The 16,912-nt window shown below is 39.7% G+C and overlaps 1 protein-coding gene across 2 annotated transcripts in view; it reads right to left on the bottom strand.

Annotated features, from left to right (window-relative positions):
* Nucleotides 1-1,058: 1,058 nt before the first annotated feature.
* rcor1 (REST corepressor 1) overlaps nt 1,059-16,912 on the bottom strand; it is a 191,052-nt gene continuing 175,198 nt past the window's right edge. Inside the window, exons 10-12 of one of the 2 annotated variants that reach the window (XM_086003019.1) lie at nt 11,869-11,926; nt 11,325-11,554; nt 1,059-7,370 (exon numbers count right to left, since the gene is read on the bottom strand). In XM_086003019.1, the coding sequence (XP_085859145.1) occupies nt 7,329-7,370; nt 11,325-11,554; nt 11,869-11,926 (330 nt within the window). In that variant the 3' untranslated portion in view covers nt 1,059-7,328. The remainder of the gene's footprint in view (nt 7,371-11,324; nt 11,555-11,868; nt 11,927-16,912) is intronic. The other variant, XM_086003020.1, reaches the window with a different exon arrangement.

The following is a 16,912-nucleotide window of genomic DNA, read 5'->3' as shown; positions in this document are numbered from 1 at the left end:
ACAGATTTAAGGTGATTAGCAAAAGAACCAAAGGCGACATGAGGAAAACCTTTTTTACGCAGTGAGTGGTTAGAATCTGGAATGCACTGCCTGAAAGGGTGATGGAGGCAGATTCAATTGTGGCTTTCAAAAGGGAATTGGATAAGTACCTGAAGGAAACATTTTTGCAGGGCTATGGGTGAGGGAGTGGGACTAACTGAGGTGCTCTTGCAGAGAGCTGGCATGGGCTTGACTGGCCAAATGGCCTCCTTCTGTGCTGTAACCATTCTACATCTTGATGCAAAGATGTAGGGAGCAGAAAATGAATGTAGCATGGTGTATTTGGGTCTTTTAAAGAATTAGAGGAAAGTTCAGAGCAGTACTGACCATAATAGTACAAATAAAATTGAGACACGAGAAAGGGCTAGCAGGAGAAAATCATCCTTTTCTTGTATCCTATCCAGGAACGTGAGAGGTTAGAGCCTCCCCAGATATGCAAGCAGTATGCAAGTCTTGGGCAGCCTTGGTGTTTTTAGAGTCAAGAGCTGTTGATGGATAAAGACATATTTGGCATGAAAGAGAAAACAGAGCCTCTTAGAGGCAGCTTTAGTAATGGAAATGTAAGAGTTCAATTTGATGTCAAAGAGGATAGCCCCACTAAAGGTGAAGCCAAAGGTAAATAGCAAGTGTTGGTTAGACTTTTTGTAGTATTTGAAGAATTAAACTGAGATTTTTATTGCCCACTTGAAAGGAATAAAGGAGATCAAATGTAATTAGTTAACCATTACACTGCAAGAGTACACTTGGTGAACTCCTGGACAAATGATACAAAAAACAACAAGGAGAGTCATCAACTGCAGCCTAGATGAAAGGACACTAGATATCTATGGACATAGCATCAATATTGTGTCCTTCTACCAAAACTAAGACCTACTTTAACAGCTTGAAAGGAGTACAAATTTTCTACCCAGTCATAGTCTATGGCAAAATCTTCTTCGGGAAAGTTCAGACAATAGGAAATAGTTAAGTTGTGGAGTCTGCTTTTACAAATATCAAGGGACTCACAAAGTGGCCACAGCAAGTAGAATGCACTTTTATTTCATGACGGTGAGAATCTACTTGTTCATAATCAAGATGTTCATAATCCACTAGTAATACATTGCAATGGGGTTACCTAGTCAGATTATCCTGCAAGGTTACAATGCTGAACATCCAAATAGAAAAGTAATTTTGCATTCATATCTCACTTTTCATGTTCTCAAATCATCCCAAATCACTTTACAACCAACAACTTAATTTTGAAGTGTAGTCACTGTTTTGTAGGCAAATGTTGCAGCCTACAGACAGCAAGATTGCATAAACAGCAATAAGAATGATCAGTTAATCTGTTTTTGGTGGCATTGATTGAGGGATAAATGTTGGCCAGAACACAAGAGAACTTCCCTGCTCTGCTTCCAATAGTGCGGTGGGATCTTTTACACCAAATAGCATAACAGGATTTTTTTAATGTCCATCTGAGGTGATTGACAGGCCTTAAGTTTAAAGTATTGTCTGAAAATGGCACCTCTGATAATGCAACACTCGCTCAGTACTGCACTGAAGTGTCAGAGTGGATTATTGTATATTCAGAACAGTAGCTTCATTAAGAGTGTTATTTAAATTAGATCATACTTGAGAGGGTGTCTGCCTGCACTACAGTCTTAAACAACACAAATGATTATGTTTACCACTTCCTGATGGGGAGTCTATTTAGTGCTGCTCAGTTCTCCTCAGTGTACACTTGAATCGGGAAGGCGTAGACAAAAAAGGAAATGGCGAGATGCCACATTATAGTGCTGATCCACCTGAAGGTAGGCGAAATTCATTTAAACTACTTAATAAATGTGGTTATGAATCTATATTATTCTGTCTAGGTCCAGGTCAGCACACACCTAGGAGGAATCAGGTTTGAAGTTTCTCATGCCAAATTAGACACTATCAGAAATTTGGCAACGTTGTATTTATCTGCAACATTGGAATGCATGGTGGTTACTCTATGTAGCTGCCAGTCCAATTGTCCAGATGCAGCAAAAGCTAAGAGAACCTGACAAATGAATTATTTGTAACAATATTTTAACATTTTAGATGCCTGTTTTCCCCAACCTTTGCTGTTAATCCCAATCTTGCTGTTAATCCCAATTACATGAAAGGGTTTAGAAGACCTCAACAAGGTAACCATACAGATATATAGAACAGGAACTACCAAAGTGCAGCCGTTAACTATTGCAAAGTGGCAGTATGCATTAGCAAGTGTTATTAAACAAGTATCCAATCCTGCAAACAATGTGCATTTAAAAGGAGCAATTCATATAGTTTCCAAACACTTGATAATGTGCAAAACAGGAATATACAAGTAGATTAAATGTGCCTTTGGAAAGAAAGACTAACACAGGTTCCCTCCAGGAACTGAACAGCATTCAGAGCTGAATGGATTTTGCAGAATATCTTCACCATTTTAGCAAATGTAATTTGGGTTTAGGCACAGATCGGCTACTTGTGAATCTCTGGCCTAGAAACAAGTAGCATAGATCAAAATATAGATAGGCCAAATAACTTCTTGGTCCATACTTTTAGTGCAGATTCTTGCATATCTACCCCCAGCACAAAATCCAATCCTTCAGTGGGAGCTGTTGTTCCAGAGCAGATTCCCTTGGGAAATCTAAAATATTCAGAAACTGAATTAAGTCATTACAGATCTAATATTAAACAAAAGTTGTAAACAGAAGACACCTATTTTTAGGAACAGGAGTAGGCCATTCAGCACCTCAAGCCTGTTCTGCCATTCAATTAGATCTCAATTCCACTTTATTCCATATCGCTTGATACCCATAACCCAACAAAATCCATCAAACTCAGTCTTAAATTTCAGTTGACCCAGCAATCACAGCCTTTGGTGGGGAGGGGGGGGGTGGAGTTTTCCAGATTTCCACTACCCTTTACATGAAAAAATGCTTCCCGACTTTACTCCGAAATGTCCTAGCTCTAATTTTAAGATTATACCCCTCTTGTTCTGTATTCCCCATCAGAGGAAATAGTTCCTCTTTATCTATCCTATTGAATCACATTTTAAATACCTCGATTAGATAACGCATCAACCTTCTAAACTCAAAGGAATACAAGCCAAGTTGATGCAACCAGTCCTCATTTTAACCCATTAAGCCCTGGTATCAATTCTGGTGAAACTGCTCGATACCCCCTTCAAGGCCAGTATCTTTTTGATGCTCATTACTGAACAGTGCTCTAGATGGGGTCTGACCCCAATGATAGAGAAGTTCACTTCCTCACTTTTGTATTCCAAACACCGAGAAAAAGGCCAACATTTCATTGGCCTGGAATTTGTGGTTGTAATGACGGCGAAACTGTCAGCGCTCACCATCATTACGGTGTAAAACTGACAGCAACTTCTGGCATCCACACATGGGTAGTTAAAACGCAGAAATCGGGAAGTTGGGGCGAGTGATATCCTGCTCCTCCATAAGGTGCGCTGTTGCAGTCTTCGCAGATGCAATCAACACAGAATCAGTTATTTGACGTGAAGTTCAACTTTTTACGCACTATTCTCGCTGTAAAAACCATTGAAAATGTTAAGCCTTGTTGGAGGTGTAACTGAGTTTTTAATGGCATACTAAGTCATAATTACTGAACAACCGCTCTGGCCTTGTGTAATTTTAATAACTGGAGTTATTCCATGATTTTTTAAATACATTTAAAAAAAAATAAAGTTTATAGTATTTCAGCTTCTACCTCAATCCCATGTGTATGTCACATTCTTTATTTCACTTTCTGTAAAATGATTTTTACTTCCTGGTTTGCGGTCTAAGAATTCTTCAATCTGATTGGCTGCTCAGCCTGCTTGATGACTTCACTGTTCCTGGACGCCACAGATCCCCTATAGATGGCACCAGATTGAAAGTCACGTTGGAATAGGCAAAATCAATGCTATAGAGCCTGCTAAATCTTTGTGGGCAGCTTTGTCCCGGGGTCAGCGGCAAGCGCGGTTCCTTAGCCGCTGACCGCAAAATCCAGACCAATATCTTTATTGATTACCTTTTGTACCTGTGCACTAGCTTTTAGTGATGTGTGTACATGGACACCTAAATTCCTTTGCTCTTCAACAGCTCCTGGTCTCTCACCATTTAGAAAATACTCCGATTTGTCTTTCTCCGATCAAAGTGGATGATCTCACGCTTCTCCACACTGAATTCGATCTGCTATAGTTTTGCTCACTCAGTCTATCTAAATTTGTCTATGTCCCATTGTAACTTCCTGCTCCAATCTACAATGTCATCTGAAAATTTGGATATACAATTCTCCATTCCTTCATCCAAGTCATATATGGTGAAAAGTGTGGTCGCAGTACAGATGCCTGGAGAACACCATTCATCACACCCTGCCAATCAAAGAACATTCCCTTTATCCCTACACTCATTCTCCTACCTCCCAACCAATTACCAATCATTTCACAAGATTACCTCCAATTCTGCGAGCTTTAATTTTTGCTTATTATCTTGAACATTTCCTTATCAAACGGCTTCTGGAAGACCATATAGACAACATCCGTAGACACTCTCCTATCCACCATGCTAGCGACTTCCTCAAAAAAGTTCAACTAGATTAGTCATGCATGACCCACCCCCTCAACTTCTTGCTGACTCTCTGGTCAGCTGATACTTGTCCAAGTGCTTAGTCACGCTGTCTCTGCTGAGCTTCTAAGAACAACACAATCATAATAGTATTGGTCTTCTTCATTCCAGATTAGAGACTACTTGGAACTTCAGTTATCAGGCTGGATTAGGATATTGCATAGTTATTGCATGATCACTGTTCTTTCCACTCAGAATTGCTCAGATTATTTGAGGATTATTGAAATAAAATTGAATTCAATTTCTAAATTTAAAAAAGATTAATCCAAATCCTCCTGGTACTGTATTCTTACCAAGTATGACAATATCCCCATGTTTTCAACACATGTATGCACAAACTATAGTCCAATCAGCTTTTCAGACCTCTCAAAAAAAACAAAAAAAAAAATCTTTTTTGCACACACTTAAAAGATATAATAAATCTGGTCATGCTGAGAAACTTTGTTTCAAACAATGGTTTATTTATCTGTAATCATTCTTTTCACGTTACTTTAGTTGGTTATCAAGTCAGAAAGAATATCATCTAGAAAGAATAAAAACAACCATTGTAAGCTTGTTTTAAATTAAACAGCCACTTGGGTTTAAAATTTAAAGGTGAAACAAATGACAGAACTTCTAAAAACACAACGCTGTGCCTTGTGAGATGACCATTTGTTCCTCAAACTTCTCACAGCACACAAGGTACTCTATCCCTACATGCTGCCCACATTAAGGAAGGGATTTTTTTTTTCAAGTATTTGAACAAATGCTTTCACTTTATTTAATACATCAGTGTGTGTTCTGCTGTGGAAAGTTGATGCATTTGCATGACATGCAATGCAGAATTTTGTTTCGTATAAGTGGTTTGTAATTTAGCAATTGTCGAAGTATCTACTGTGTAACTTGTTTTTTTATTCCAAGAAGGCATTTCAAGCAAATTAAAATGTAGATTTTCTGACCAATTTTTCATTTGTGATCAAATGCTTCATAATTCTTTCCCCTCCCAATCAATAAAACATTAGTAGGCAACTAGATATTTAAGATTTTTATGATAGTTCGATTACTGTTCCAATCTTCACAAGCACAATAAGTAATGTCAGAACCTTGCCAGCATTTTTACAAGTTTAACCTTAGAAAAATAAAGGGATTTAAGAAGTTTCCTCTCCTTTCTGAAAATTATCTTTAAAAGTTATTTTGCTGTAGCAAAACTCTTGTGTGCATAGAGAAGTTAGAAGTACAATTTTATACAAGTGGCATTTACAGTTTTCCCATTTTTCTCTGTTCCTTTTCTGCTCTATGATTTACATCCCTCCCACTCTTCCTAGACGCAAGGCTGCAAAGTTGTAATAATAAAGTTTCTTAAAAATTTAAGGTTAGCAAGAACCCTGCACAATATTCAAAGCAGTATTGTAATATTACCATTTCTCAATGTGGAACCATAGTATATAATGCTCAAAACCTTGGAAATAGTCACATAATTATTTCTCAGTTAAAATTAGCAGTAACAGGCAATAAAATATAAATCTGCAATATAAACACACTGACTTTTTTTTAAAAAAAGAACATCATCCTATTGAGCACATCAAGAGGCTATATAAAAAACATGCTCAATTTATTGCAAACTAAATCCTTATATATTTTTGAATTTCTGGCAAACATCACTACATATATCAGCAGCAACCCATAAGCAAATTTAACAAACTTAATTTAGAAAATTCTAAATGCTGGGATATTACTCCCAGAAAGGACTAATAAGGGTTTGCATTTCAGGTAAATATTAATGTAGAAATTGTAAACACCCATTCTTACACAGAAACATGCATAGACTCAAATGACTTTAATGAACCCAATGGATCTGTAGCGTGTTGTGCTTAACCCTGACCATGCTAAATAAGCAGGAACTCCATATGGTTAGCACAACAGATTCTGCAACGAGTGCTCAACAGTTTAGCTGTGCTACCTTTCAGTACCTGAATATGATCAGTTTCAATCCAGTAACTGCAATATTCAAGTAAAATGTCTTTCCATACTTGATGTGGAAGAACTACTCTAAAATACTGTACAGCAAACAAGATGCAACTTAAATAAAAACAGACCAATTTTTCTTTATGAAAATGCTAATAAAAGGCCCTATTTTACCTTCAAGTTTCCTCAGACTGGGAGGTATGTTTAAAGTCTACGATACACAGTCCAAACTACAGTTAAAGTACCCAATAATTTAGAGACAGTTCAGATATCCATTTCCTGTATGCCAGTTAATACACTATACAATCATGGCATTCACATTAAATCATAAAACATTTGAGGAAAGTAATAAAGATGTATCCGATGGCAGTCACAGTTCCAAAAATATACAAATTATCAATGCCCTGTGGACATTAAGTCATGAACTGGTTAAACAATAGACATTCACAAGCATTTTTGTGAATTCCCAATTATTTTTTTTTAGAAAGATGTCGAATCAAAGGTTTTTCTATTACTTCCATTAATAGTGGAAGCTGTCCTGATGGCAGAGGCAGGGTAAGGCAGAAGTGTCCATTTGTGAATATTGTAGCTTTTTTGGTGTTAAGCTAGAAGCTGGTCCTGGTGAGTTTGTGGAGGTGGTTGGTTGAAGTTTGGCATCATTGGATGACCTGGACTAAACAGTAGTCAACATAGCATGTTCAGATCACCTACTGTGCATCACTCTCATGATGCAGAATGATATCTTACATCAAGCACAGAAGGAACCTGAAAAATATTGTTTTGAAAGAAAAGGTTACATGTGTAGAATTTCAGAAATTATATTAGTTACACAAATTTTAAGTTTACAAAAAGCTCTAACAGCTTTTGTTAGCCTACCTGTACCAGAAACCTTAAAGCATATTAAGATCCTTGTAGGATTTTTAATTCAACCATGTCCATTCACACCATTACGGGGGTCCAAACAAGGGGTCAAATAAAGGCAGAGATACAAACATAAATGACATGTTTCCTAAACATCAGTGTATAAAGTTTATATGAATTATACACAATGTAAAATGGAATTGATGACCAGTCAAAATAGAATCATATAGGCCATTTAAAGAGACTCCTTTGATGTAAAAGGCAGTGCAAGGATTTTCATAGATTGGGAATACATTTCTGCTGAGTAATCCTTAACCAGCTCTACAAAAAACACTTCCCTACTATTGTGTAGCACTTAATTTGAGCAGTTACACTAGAGAAATCAGTTTTTTTTAAACTATAAAAACTTGAAGAGGACATTGAAGCTGGTTTGAGATCAAAATCAGAGCAGCTTTACCTTCTATAACAAGAGCTTCCATATTAGTAAAAGGCATTCGCAAATATTTTTTGGAGGGGGGGGGGGGGGAAAAAGGTGAAGAGAGAACTTAAAAAACCCCAATGTTTTCTGTCCCCATGTGAAGGCGTTGACTCCTTGCTTGGGACATGGGTACCTCCCTCAAATGAACATTATTCTACATTTATCCTACAGAACAACAGTGACTACACTTCAAAAGTACTACATTGGCTGTAAAGCGCTTTGGGACGTCCTGAGGTTGTGAAAGGCACTATATAAATACAAGGCTTTCTTTCTTTCTACAGGAAACTTTGGTTTATCCGGAGGTTGTATGTCCGGAAACCTCGATCTAACGACAGAAATCAGCAGCCGTTTTGTTAGGTTTTTTTTCTTCTCCTAGCATTTTTTTTTTTTTTTTTTTTTTTTTAAAAACAGTCAGTCTCTGGAAAGCCTCTCTGAAGCTGTTGCTAAGCTAGAGACGCTTCCAAGGTACAGGTCGACTGTTTACAAGCTGTTGCTAAGCAACAGTGTTTGTTGTCAGATACGGAGATGAAAACCTCCGTATCCTTCAACATTAGCGCTGGTCTGTCCGGAAGTTTTCATAGATCGGCATCACGCCGGTGCCGGATATCGTGAAGTTTCCTGTATGCACATGTAAGCCTGCCTGAGTGCAATTAGGCTATTTGACCACTGGGCCAGGGGCATCACAGCCATACCTGACATCTAAAATATATATATAAAATAAAATATACACACACACACACACGTCATGGAGTAATTATAATATTAGGGCGGCAATGTCTATGTCGAAACTTCTGCGCTCCCGGGCAATGATAGCAGTACGGCGTTCTGGTCTGTCACTGTTGGGGTTATCCATGAGGGTCCTGACGTTCCAGATCCCAAACTTCATTTTAAAGGGTGGAAGATGCCTGTGCGTGAATTATTTTAACGTGGGGTGGCCGTTGCACACCAGCTACCACACGGGTTTGACAGAGCAAGGTCTTGGTCCAATGGCAAGGGGATCCAAGACGATTGGAGACCAGGCTCTGCTACATCGGCCTAGCGCGCGCACACACAAACATATGCCAATGTTCTCACTCAGGCCAACATCCCCAGCATCGAAGCTTTGACCACGCTCGATCAGCTCCGATGGACGGGTCACATCGTCCGCATGCCTGATACGAGACTCCCAAAACAAGCGCTCTACTCGGAGCTCCGACACGGCAAGAGAGCCCCAGGTGGGCAGAGAAATTCAAGGACACCCTCAAAGCCTCCTTGAAAAAGTGCAGCATCTCCACCAACACCTGGGAATCCCTGGCCCAAGACCGCGTAAAGTGGAGGAGAAGCATCCGGGAAGGCGCCGAACACCCGAGTCTCTTCGCCGGGAGCAAGCGGAAGCCAAGCGCAAGCAGTGCACGTCAACCCAAGCACCCCACCCACCCACCACTTCAACCACCAGCTGCCCCACCTGTGACAGAGACTGTAGGTTCCGCATTGGACTCATCAGTCACCCGAGAACTCATTTTTAATGTGGAAGCAAGTCATCCTTGGTTCCAAGGGACTGCCTAAGAGAAGAATTATAACATACAAAAGCAAAATACTGCAGGTGCTGGAAATACTCAGCAGGTCAGGCAGCATCTGTGGAGAGAGAAACAGAGTTAACATTTCAGGTCGATGACCTTTTGTCAGAACTGGAAAAAGTTAGAGATGTACCAGTTTTTAAGCAAGTATGGAGGCAGGGAAAAGGGGAGGGGAGGAAAGAACAAAAAGGAAGGTCAGTCTTAGGATGGAAAGCAGGAGATTGAATGCCAAAAGTGCAAGGCAAAAGGTGGTGGTAATGGCACAAGTAAAGGAATAAAAGATGGGTCTAGAGGAGGTGTAAATGGCAACAGCAGAACCATTACCGGCACCTGCTGCCATCCGAAAAAATGGAAGCAGTGGTTATGATCGGTCAACGTAGAGTCCGGAAATTTGTAAAATGCCTAATCGAAAGATGAGATGCTGTTCCTCGAGCTTCATTAGAATAGTGTAGGAGGCCAATGACGGAGGCCAGAGTGAGAGCGGGACAGAGAATTGAAATGGCAAGCAACCGGAAGCTCAGGGTCACACTTGCGGACTGAATGGAGGTGTTCAGCAAAGCGATCACCTACTCTGCATTTGGTCTGCAGAGGAGACCACATCATGAGCAGCGAATACAGTATACTAAGTTGAAAGAACAAGTAAATTGCTGTTTCACTTGGAAGGATTTACTGGTACCTGTAATAGTTCTGCTGTTGCCATTTACAGCTCCTCCAGAGCCACCTTTTGTTTCTTTACTTGACCCATTACCATCCCCTTTTGCTTTGCACCATCATCCCTTTTGTCATTTCATCACTTCTGCCTTCCACCTATCAGATCTTCCCTTTTGTTCTTTTCCCCCTCCCCGCTTCCCCCCCCCCCCCCACTTTCCCTGCCTCTGTGCTTGCTTAAAAACTGTTACATCTCTCTTTTTCCAGTTCTGACAAAAGGCCATTGACCTGAAACGCTAACTGCTTCTCTCTCCACAAATGCTGCCTGACCTGCGGAGTATTTCCAGCATTTTCTGCAATTATAATACATCTGATATGCACATTTAACTTTTGCTAATTTTCCAACCTAAGCATATGAGAGCATATTATACACTAGATTTGATAAATTCTGACTGCACATTATAATTATTTAGCTTATCATAGCCAATGTGGTGTAAGCCCTTCCTGTGATTAAACTTGCAGACAACCATATCCATCATTCCTTTCACTGCTATTATACCTGTACTTAGACTTCAAGTCCAACTAGGTGCCCTCGTTTTTAGGCTTGATTTACATCCTTCTATGCCCCTCAAGTCTGCAGCAGGTGCATCTGTTGTACTAGGTGCCAATTATTACATATTAATCAAGAAAACATTTTCAATAAAATTTGATGAACATTTTCACAACTGAGTGTAATATCACACTTTCCTATTCTCTTAAAATCAACTAAATTTCTTTTTAAAATTCCTGCGCTCCAAGCACAAGAAAACCCAAGCACAACAACAGTCTGTTATTCTTCACTGCGTGCTTGCTTTTTAAAGTATTTATGTCATTGAGATATAAAAGACACAAACTAGATGTGTAGCCCAACTAGAAGTGCTACCTGCAATAATTTAGCTAAACACTCAAATATTGTTTGTACAATTAACTGCTGTCATACCATTTACACAATGACAGCAATGAATAAAATTTTCCTGCACTAGTATCTAAATGTCAACTGGCACGGACAGTATACCATCATTAGGAGCTGCACACAACATCCTTGTCAAACACATTTTCCAGGGTCTCCAAAAAACAATAGAATCAGGAACACTCAAGTCTAATAAACAGAGCATAAGGCAAAGGACGGTGAGTTACCTCTTCCTCCTCCTCAGAAAGTTTAGTAGCAACATCTGGAGAGTTTTGGGGTTTGTCACCAACGCTTCCATTTGCTTCTGCGCTACCATGCTCTGCTTCCCACTCCTGTAGAACTTCTTCAAGGTTGAAACGACGGCGATAATTCACAAAGAAGTTTTTCACTTGTACTACTGTCTTATTGCCAATTACATCTGAAATAGCTTGAAAATCTCGGCCATATTTCCTTATTGCTGTGGGGGAAAAAATCCTACTGGTCAACAAAAAAGTTACTGCATTTTAACTTAAATTTTTACATTTCCTTTTCAAACTGAAATGTAAACACAAGTGGAACATTTACTCACACAACACAAAAGCAAAATACTGTGGATACTGTAAATCTGAAATAAAAGCAGAAAATGCTGGAAATACATAGCAGGTCAGGCAGCATCTGTGGAGACAGAAACAGTTAACTAATGAAATGTTAACTGTGTTTCTCTCTCCACAGATGCTGCCCTGCCGAGTATTTCCAGCATTGTCTGCTTTTATTTATGGATCATTTACTCACCCTGCACAGCTAGTAGTTGCTCTTCAGTTGTCCAACGAGCATTAACTTTCTGATTTGTCTAATGAAAGAACAAACTTGCATTTAGTGTCCCAAAAAGCTTCACAACCAATTAATTATTTTTGAAGGATAGTCACTGTTTGGTTGAGAAATGTGGCAGAATATTTAAATACAGCACGATGCCACAAGCAGCAAATGAGATGAATGACCAGCTCATGGCCTGGATTTTCTGATCGGAGGTTTCCTGCGTGCAGATGCCTCCGATCTGGAAAAATCTACAAACTTACCTGCTGGCTCCGTAGGTCCCGACACCTCCGCGCCTGGGCCTCTCCTGGTGCCTGCGCGCGCACAGGCCCAGGTATCCCAGGGGCACAGGCAGTTTGCAAGCGTCCCTGGGATCACGTGGGCCATGGGGAACCAATCAAACAAGGGAATCCCCCTTTACACTTTGACAGGTCTCTCCATGTAAAAAGCACTCCATAAATAAAAGCACTCAAAAAACACACTAAAACATTAAGTAATTTTTAAAAATCACATTTAAAATTAGCTAAAATTACATTAAATTAAATATTTAAAACAAAAATTAAATTTCTTGAAAAAATTACGGGGCTAAAAATAAACATATAATTTAAAAATACTTTTTAAAAAAGGTAAGTGAGTGAAAAAAAAATTATGTTTTTACTTTTTAAAACTCTTATGCTGGTAAAAGCAGGCCTTACGCCTGCTTTTACCAGAATAAGAGTTTAAAAGCACAAGATTTTTAAAGGTTTTCAGCGGGCGTAGGTTGTGCAGAATGCGGAACTCTCCACCTGCAGAGGCCCTTCTCCAGGGCAGGTGGATGATCTGTCAAGAGAATTCTTGACAGATCGTAAATGCCGGATTTCAGCGCATGCGTTTCGCATGCCTGAAACCGGCACTTGCGAGGCCTCTACAGGTGTGTACACACCATTGGGGGATCAGAAAATACGGGCCAATATGTTTTGCCGATGGTGGTTGAAGCATGAATGTTGGCCAGTTCACTGCAAGGGCATTTTGCTCTTATTCACATATTACCATGAGATCTTTTATGTTCACCTAAACAAGGTTGACAGGGCCTTGTTTTAACATCTAATCTGAAAGACAGTAGATATTAAAATGCAAAGCTCATTCAGTATTAAAGAAAGAAAGACTTGCATTTATATAACATCTTTCACAACCACCGGACGTCTCAAAGCGCTTTACAGCCAATGAAGTACTTTTGGAGTGTAGTCACTGTTGTAATGTGGGAAAGTGAAGTGTCAGCCTGCATTTGAGTTGGAGTGGAGTGGGGATGGAACCCTCAACCTTTTGACTCAGAGGCAGGAGTGCTACTAAAGTGCAAAGTCATTTGGTTTAAAATACAACAGCACATTTTATACTATTATTTACTGCAAATCTGAATCTAGGAGTACAAATCACTACAAATATCGACACAGGTTAACAAGGCATAAAAATAGCAAACCAAGCACTAGGGCTCATTTCTAGAGCTATAGAATTGAAAAGTAGAGAAGTTATGCTAAAACTGTATCGAACCCTGGTTAGACCACACTTGGAGTACTGCGTGCAGTTCTGGTCGCCATATTATAAAAAGGATAGAGAGGTACTGGAGAGGGTGCAGAGAAGATTTACAAGGATGATACCAGAAATGCACGGGTACACCTATCGGGAAAGGATGAACAGGCTGGGTCTCCTTTCTCTTGAAAAGAGAAGGCTGAGGGTTGACCTAATAGAGGTCTTTAAGATTATGAAAGGTTTTGATAGAGTAGGTTTTGATAGAGTAGATACAGAGAGCATGTTTCCACTTGTGGGGAAGAGCATAACTGGAGGCCATCAATATAAGATAGTCACCAAGAAATTCAATAGGGAAATCAGAAGAAACCTCTTTACCCAGAGTGGTGAGAATGTGGAACTCACTATCACGGAGTGGTTGAAGCAAATAGTATAGATGCATTTAAGGGGCGATTAGATAAACATATGAGGGAGAAAGGAATAGAGGGTTATACTGATAGGGTTAGATGAGGAAAGGGTTAGATGAGGAAAGACAGGAGGAGGCTCGAGTGGAGCATAAACACCGGCATAGACTGGTTGGGCCGAATGGCCTGTGCTGTATACCCTATGTAAAACAATACACTGCTTAATACCCTATCAAACAGATGACTATATATTAATCAAGGCTTTTTCCAAAATAGATGAACTACCCAGTAGGGTCCTCTCAGTTCTTCAAATTATATGAATTTGCCATACCAGTCTAGCCTGAACTTGAAAGATTCTGAGAAAAGGACCTGCTGAGCATGCATATGAAAGGGTCATTATGTTTCAGATAGGTGCCACTACTTCTGCACTGTGTAAAGCTCCTGAACTTCTACCATTGTGACAGCTCATTTTGACTTGGAGCTAATATAAATGAACTAGCCCCTTAATATTAACTCTCCTCCTCCAACCCCACCCCAAAGCTATATCCCTACAGGAATGGTATCAATATGGACTTCCATAAGGCATTCGATAAGGCTCCACACAAGAGATTAGCAAAAGTAAAAGTGCACGGAATTGGAGGTAGCCTTTTGACTTGGGTTGGAAATTGATTGGGAGGTAGGAGATAGAGAGGAGAGAAAGGGTACATACCCTGATTGGTGGGATGTGACAAGTGGTGTTCCCCAGGGATCTGCTCTGGGGCCTCAACTTTTCACCATATTTAGTAATGACTTGGATGAAGGAACAGAGATTTGTCTATCCAAGTTTGCAGGTGACACTAAGTTAGGAGGAACAGTAAGTCGTGTAGATGGGAGTAACAGGTTACACAATGGACATACACAGATTACGTGAATGGGCAAAACTATGGCAAATAGAGTTTAATGTGGACAGGTGTGATGTCATTCATTTTGGACCCAAGAAAGATAAATCAGAGTATTTTCTAAATGGTGAGGATGTAGAAACTGTAGAGGAGCAAAGAGATTTTGGAGTCCAAGTACACAAATCATTAAAAGCTAGTTTACAGATACAAAAAGTAATCGAATAGGCTAATTGCCTTTATCTCAAGGGGCCTGGAATACAAAGGGAAGGAACATTATGCTTCAGCTGTAATGGAGCCTTAGTCAGATCCCATCTGGTTAACTGCATTCAGTTTTGGGCACCAAACCTCAGGAAGGATATACAGTATTGGCCTTGGAGCATGTGCAGCACAACGATGCCGGGTTTAGAGGATTATATTAGGAGGACAAGTTGCTTAAACTTGGCTTGTATTTTCTTGAGTATAGAAATGAGAGGTGATCTGATCAAGGTGTTTAAAATGTTAAAAGGATTTGATAGGGTAGATACAGAGAAACTATGTCCTCTGATGGGGAATCAGGAATAAGAGACATAATTCTAGAACTAGAACTGGGCCATTAAGGAGCAAAATCAGGAAGCACTTTTTAACAAAAGGGATAGTTGAAATTACGTAGAATATACAGCACAGAAACAGGCCATTCGGCCCAACCAGTCCATGCTGGCATTTATGTTCCACTCGAGCCTCCTACCATCCCTTCCTCATCTAACTATCCCATCTCCCTCATACTTATCCACCCTCCCTTAAATGCATCTATACTATTTTACTCAACCACTCCCTGTGGTAGCGAATTCCAAATCTGGGTGCTGGGATGCTTTTCTAAGTTTAAGCTGCTATACAAGTTGTTGTTACAGTTCAATAATTGAGAGATAAAACTAACATGAACAGTACAGTTTTCCCAAGTTTAAAAAAAACTTAAACATTCACATTCAAAGATGCGAGCTACTCTATTGTAGACTTGCCCAGAGCATGGTTTATTTGCAGATGAATGCATCATCCTATGAAGTGTACATCTGTTACTACTGCCAATTATAGCAAAGGCACTCGAGAAATTGCCTTGCAATACACTGTTCACTAGTGATCACCATATAGGGCCACGATACTGGCCAATTCTGGCCTGGGTACCACTGGCAGAAGAGGCTCATCTGAAGTTGTCATTTAAAACAAAATCAGTAAACTGGAAACTTTGTCCCAAAGTCTGGCGACGAGAGGATGACATGGAGAAAACAAATCTTTAATGGGTTAATGTTAACAGAGACAATAGCACAAGTCATCGGAGGTAGGAAAAAGAATGGAGTTCCTATTAAAGGATAAAATAAAAAAACATTTAGAAACCAAAACTTTAATAATGAATAGTCAGCATGGATTTCAAAAGGGAAAGTCTACTTGACCAACCTCATTGAATTATTTGAAGAGGTAAGAGAGAGAGTAGACAAGGGTAATGTAGATGATGTAATTTATCTAGATTTCCAAAAGGCTTTTGATAAGGTGCCACATAGTAGACTAATGAATAAGGTTAGAGCATGCGGTGTCAGGGAACAAGTGGAAAAAGACTTTCCCTTTTGAAATCCATGCTGGGTCTCTCTTCTCTTGAAAAGAGAAGGCTGAGGGGGTGACCTAATAGAGGTCTTCAAAATTATAAAAGGTTTTGATAGAGTAGACACAGTGTTTCCACTTGTGGGGAAGAGCAAAACTAGAGGCCATCAATAAATCACCAAGAAATCAAATAGGGAATTCAGAAGAAACTTCTTTACCCAGAGAGTGCTGAGAATGTGGAACTCGCTACCACGGAGTGGTTGAGGCGAATAGTATAGATGCATTTAAGGGGAGGCTCGATAAGCATACAAGAGAGAAGGGACTAGAAGGTTGTACTGATGAGAGTTAGAATAGAGGAAAGATGGGAGGAGGCTCGAATGGAGCATTAATGCCAGCATAGGCTGGTTGGGCCAAATGGCCTATTTCTGTACTGTATATTCTATGCAATTCTATGTAATTCATGGGGCTTTATACAATATGGGAGTATGAGACCACATGTGGCACTGCCTATCTGCATGTTAAAAAGCACCATTAACCCAGCCTGTCCTCTTAAGGTGCAGAGAGAATGTGAAATGAAGAATGGACTTTACTGTAATTTCAAGTTCAGTGAGTTAGGCAGGCACAGACCCTAAAGACAATATATAAATATTACACCCCGATTTTATTTAA

The sequence above is a fragment of the Somniosus microcephalus genome, chromosome 12, assembly GCF_052327205.1.
Source record: "Somniosus microcephalus isolate GS21.2 chromosome 12, FLI_Smic_1.0, whole genome shotgun sequence".
NCBI lineage: Eukaryota > Metazoa > Chordata > Chondrichthyes > Squaliformes > Somniosidae > Somniosus > Somniosus microcephalus.
Note: the sequence above shows the minus strand (reverse complement) of the source record. Positions and strands in the feature narration are given on the sequence as shown.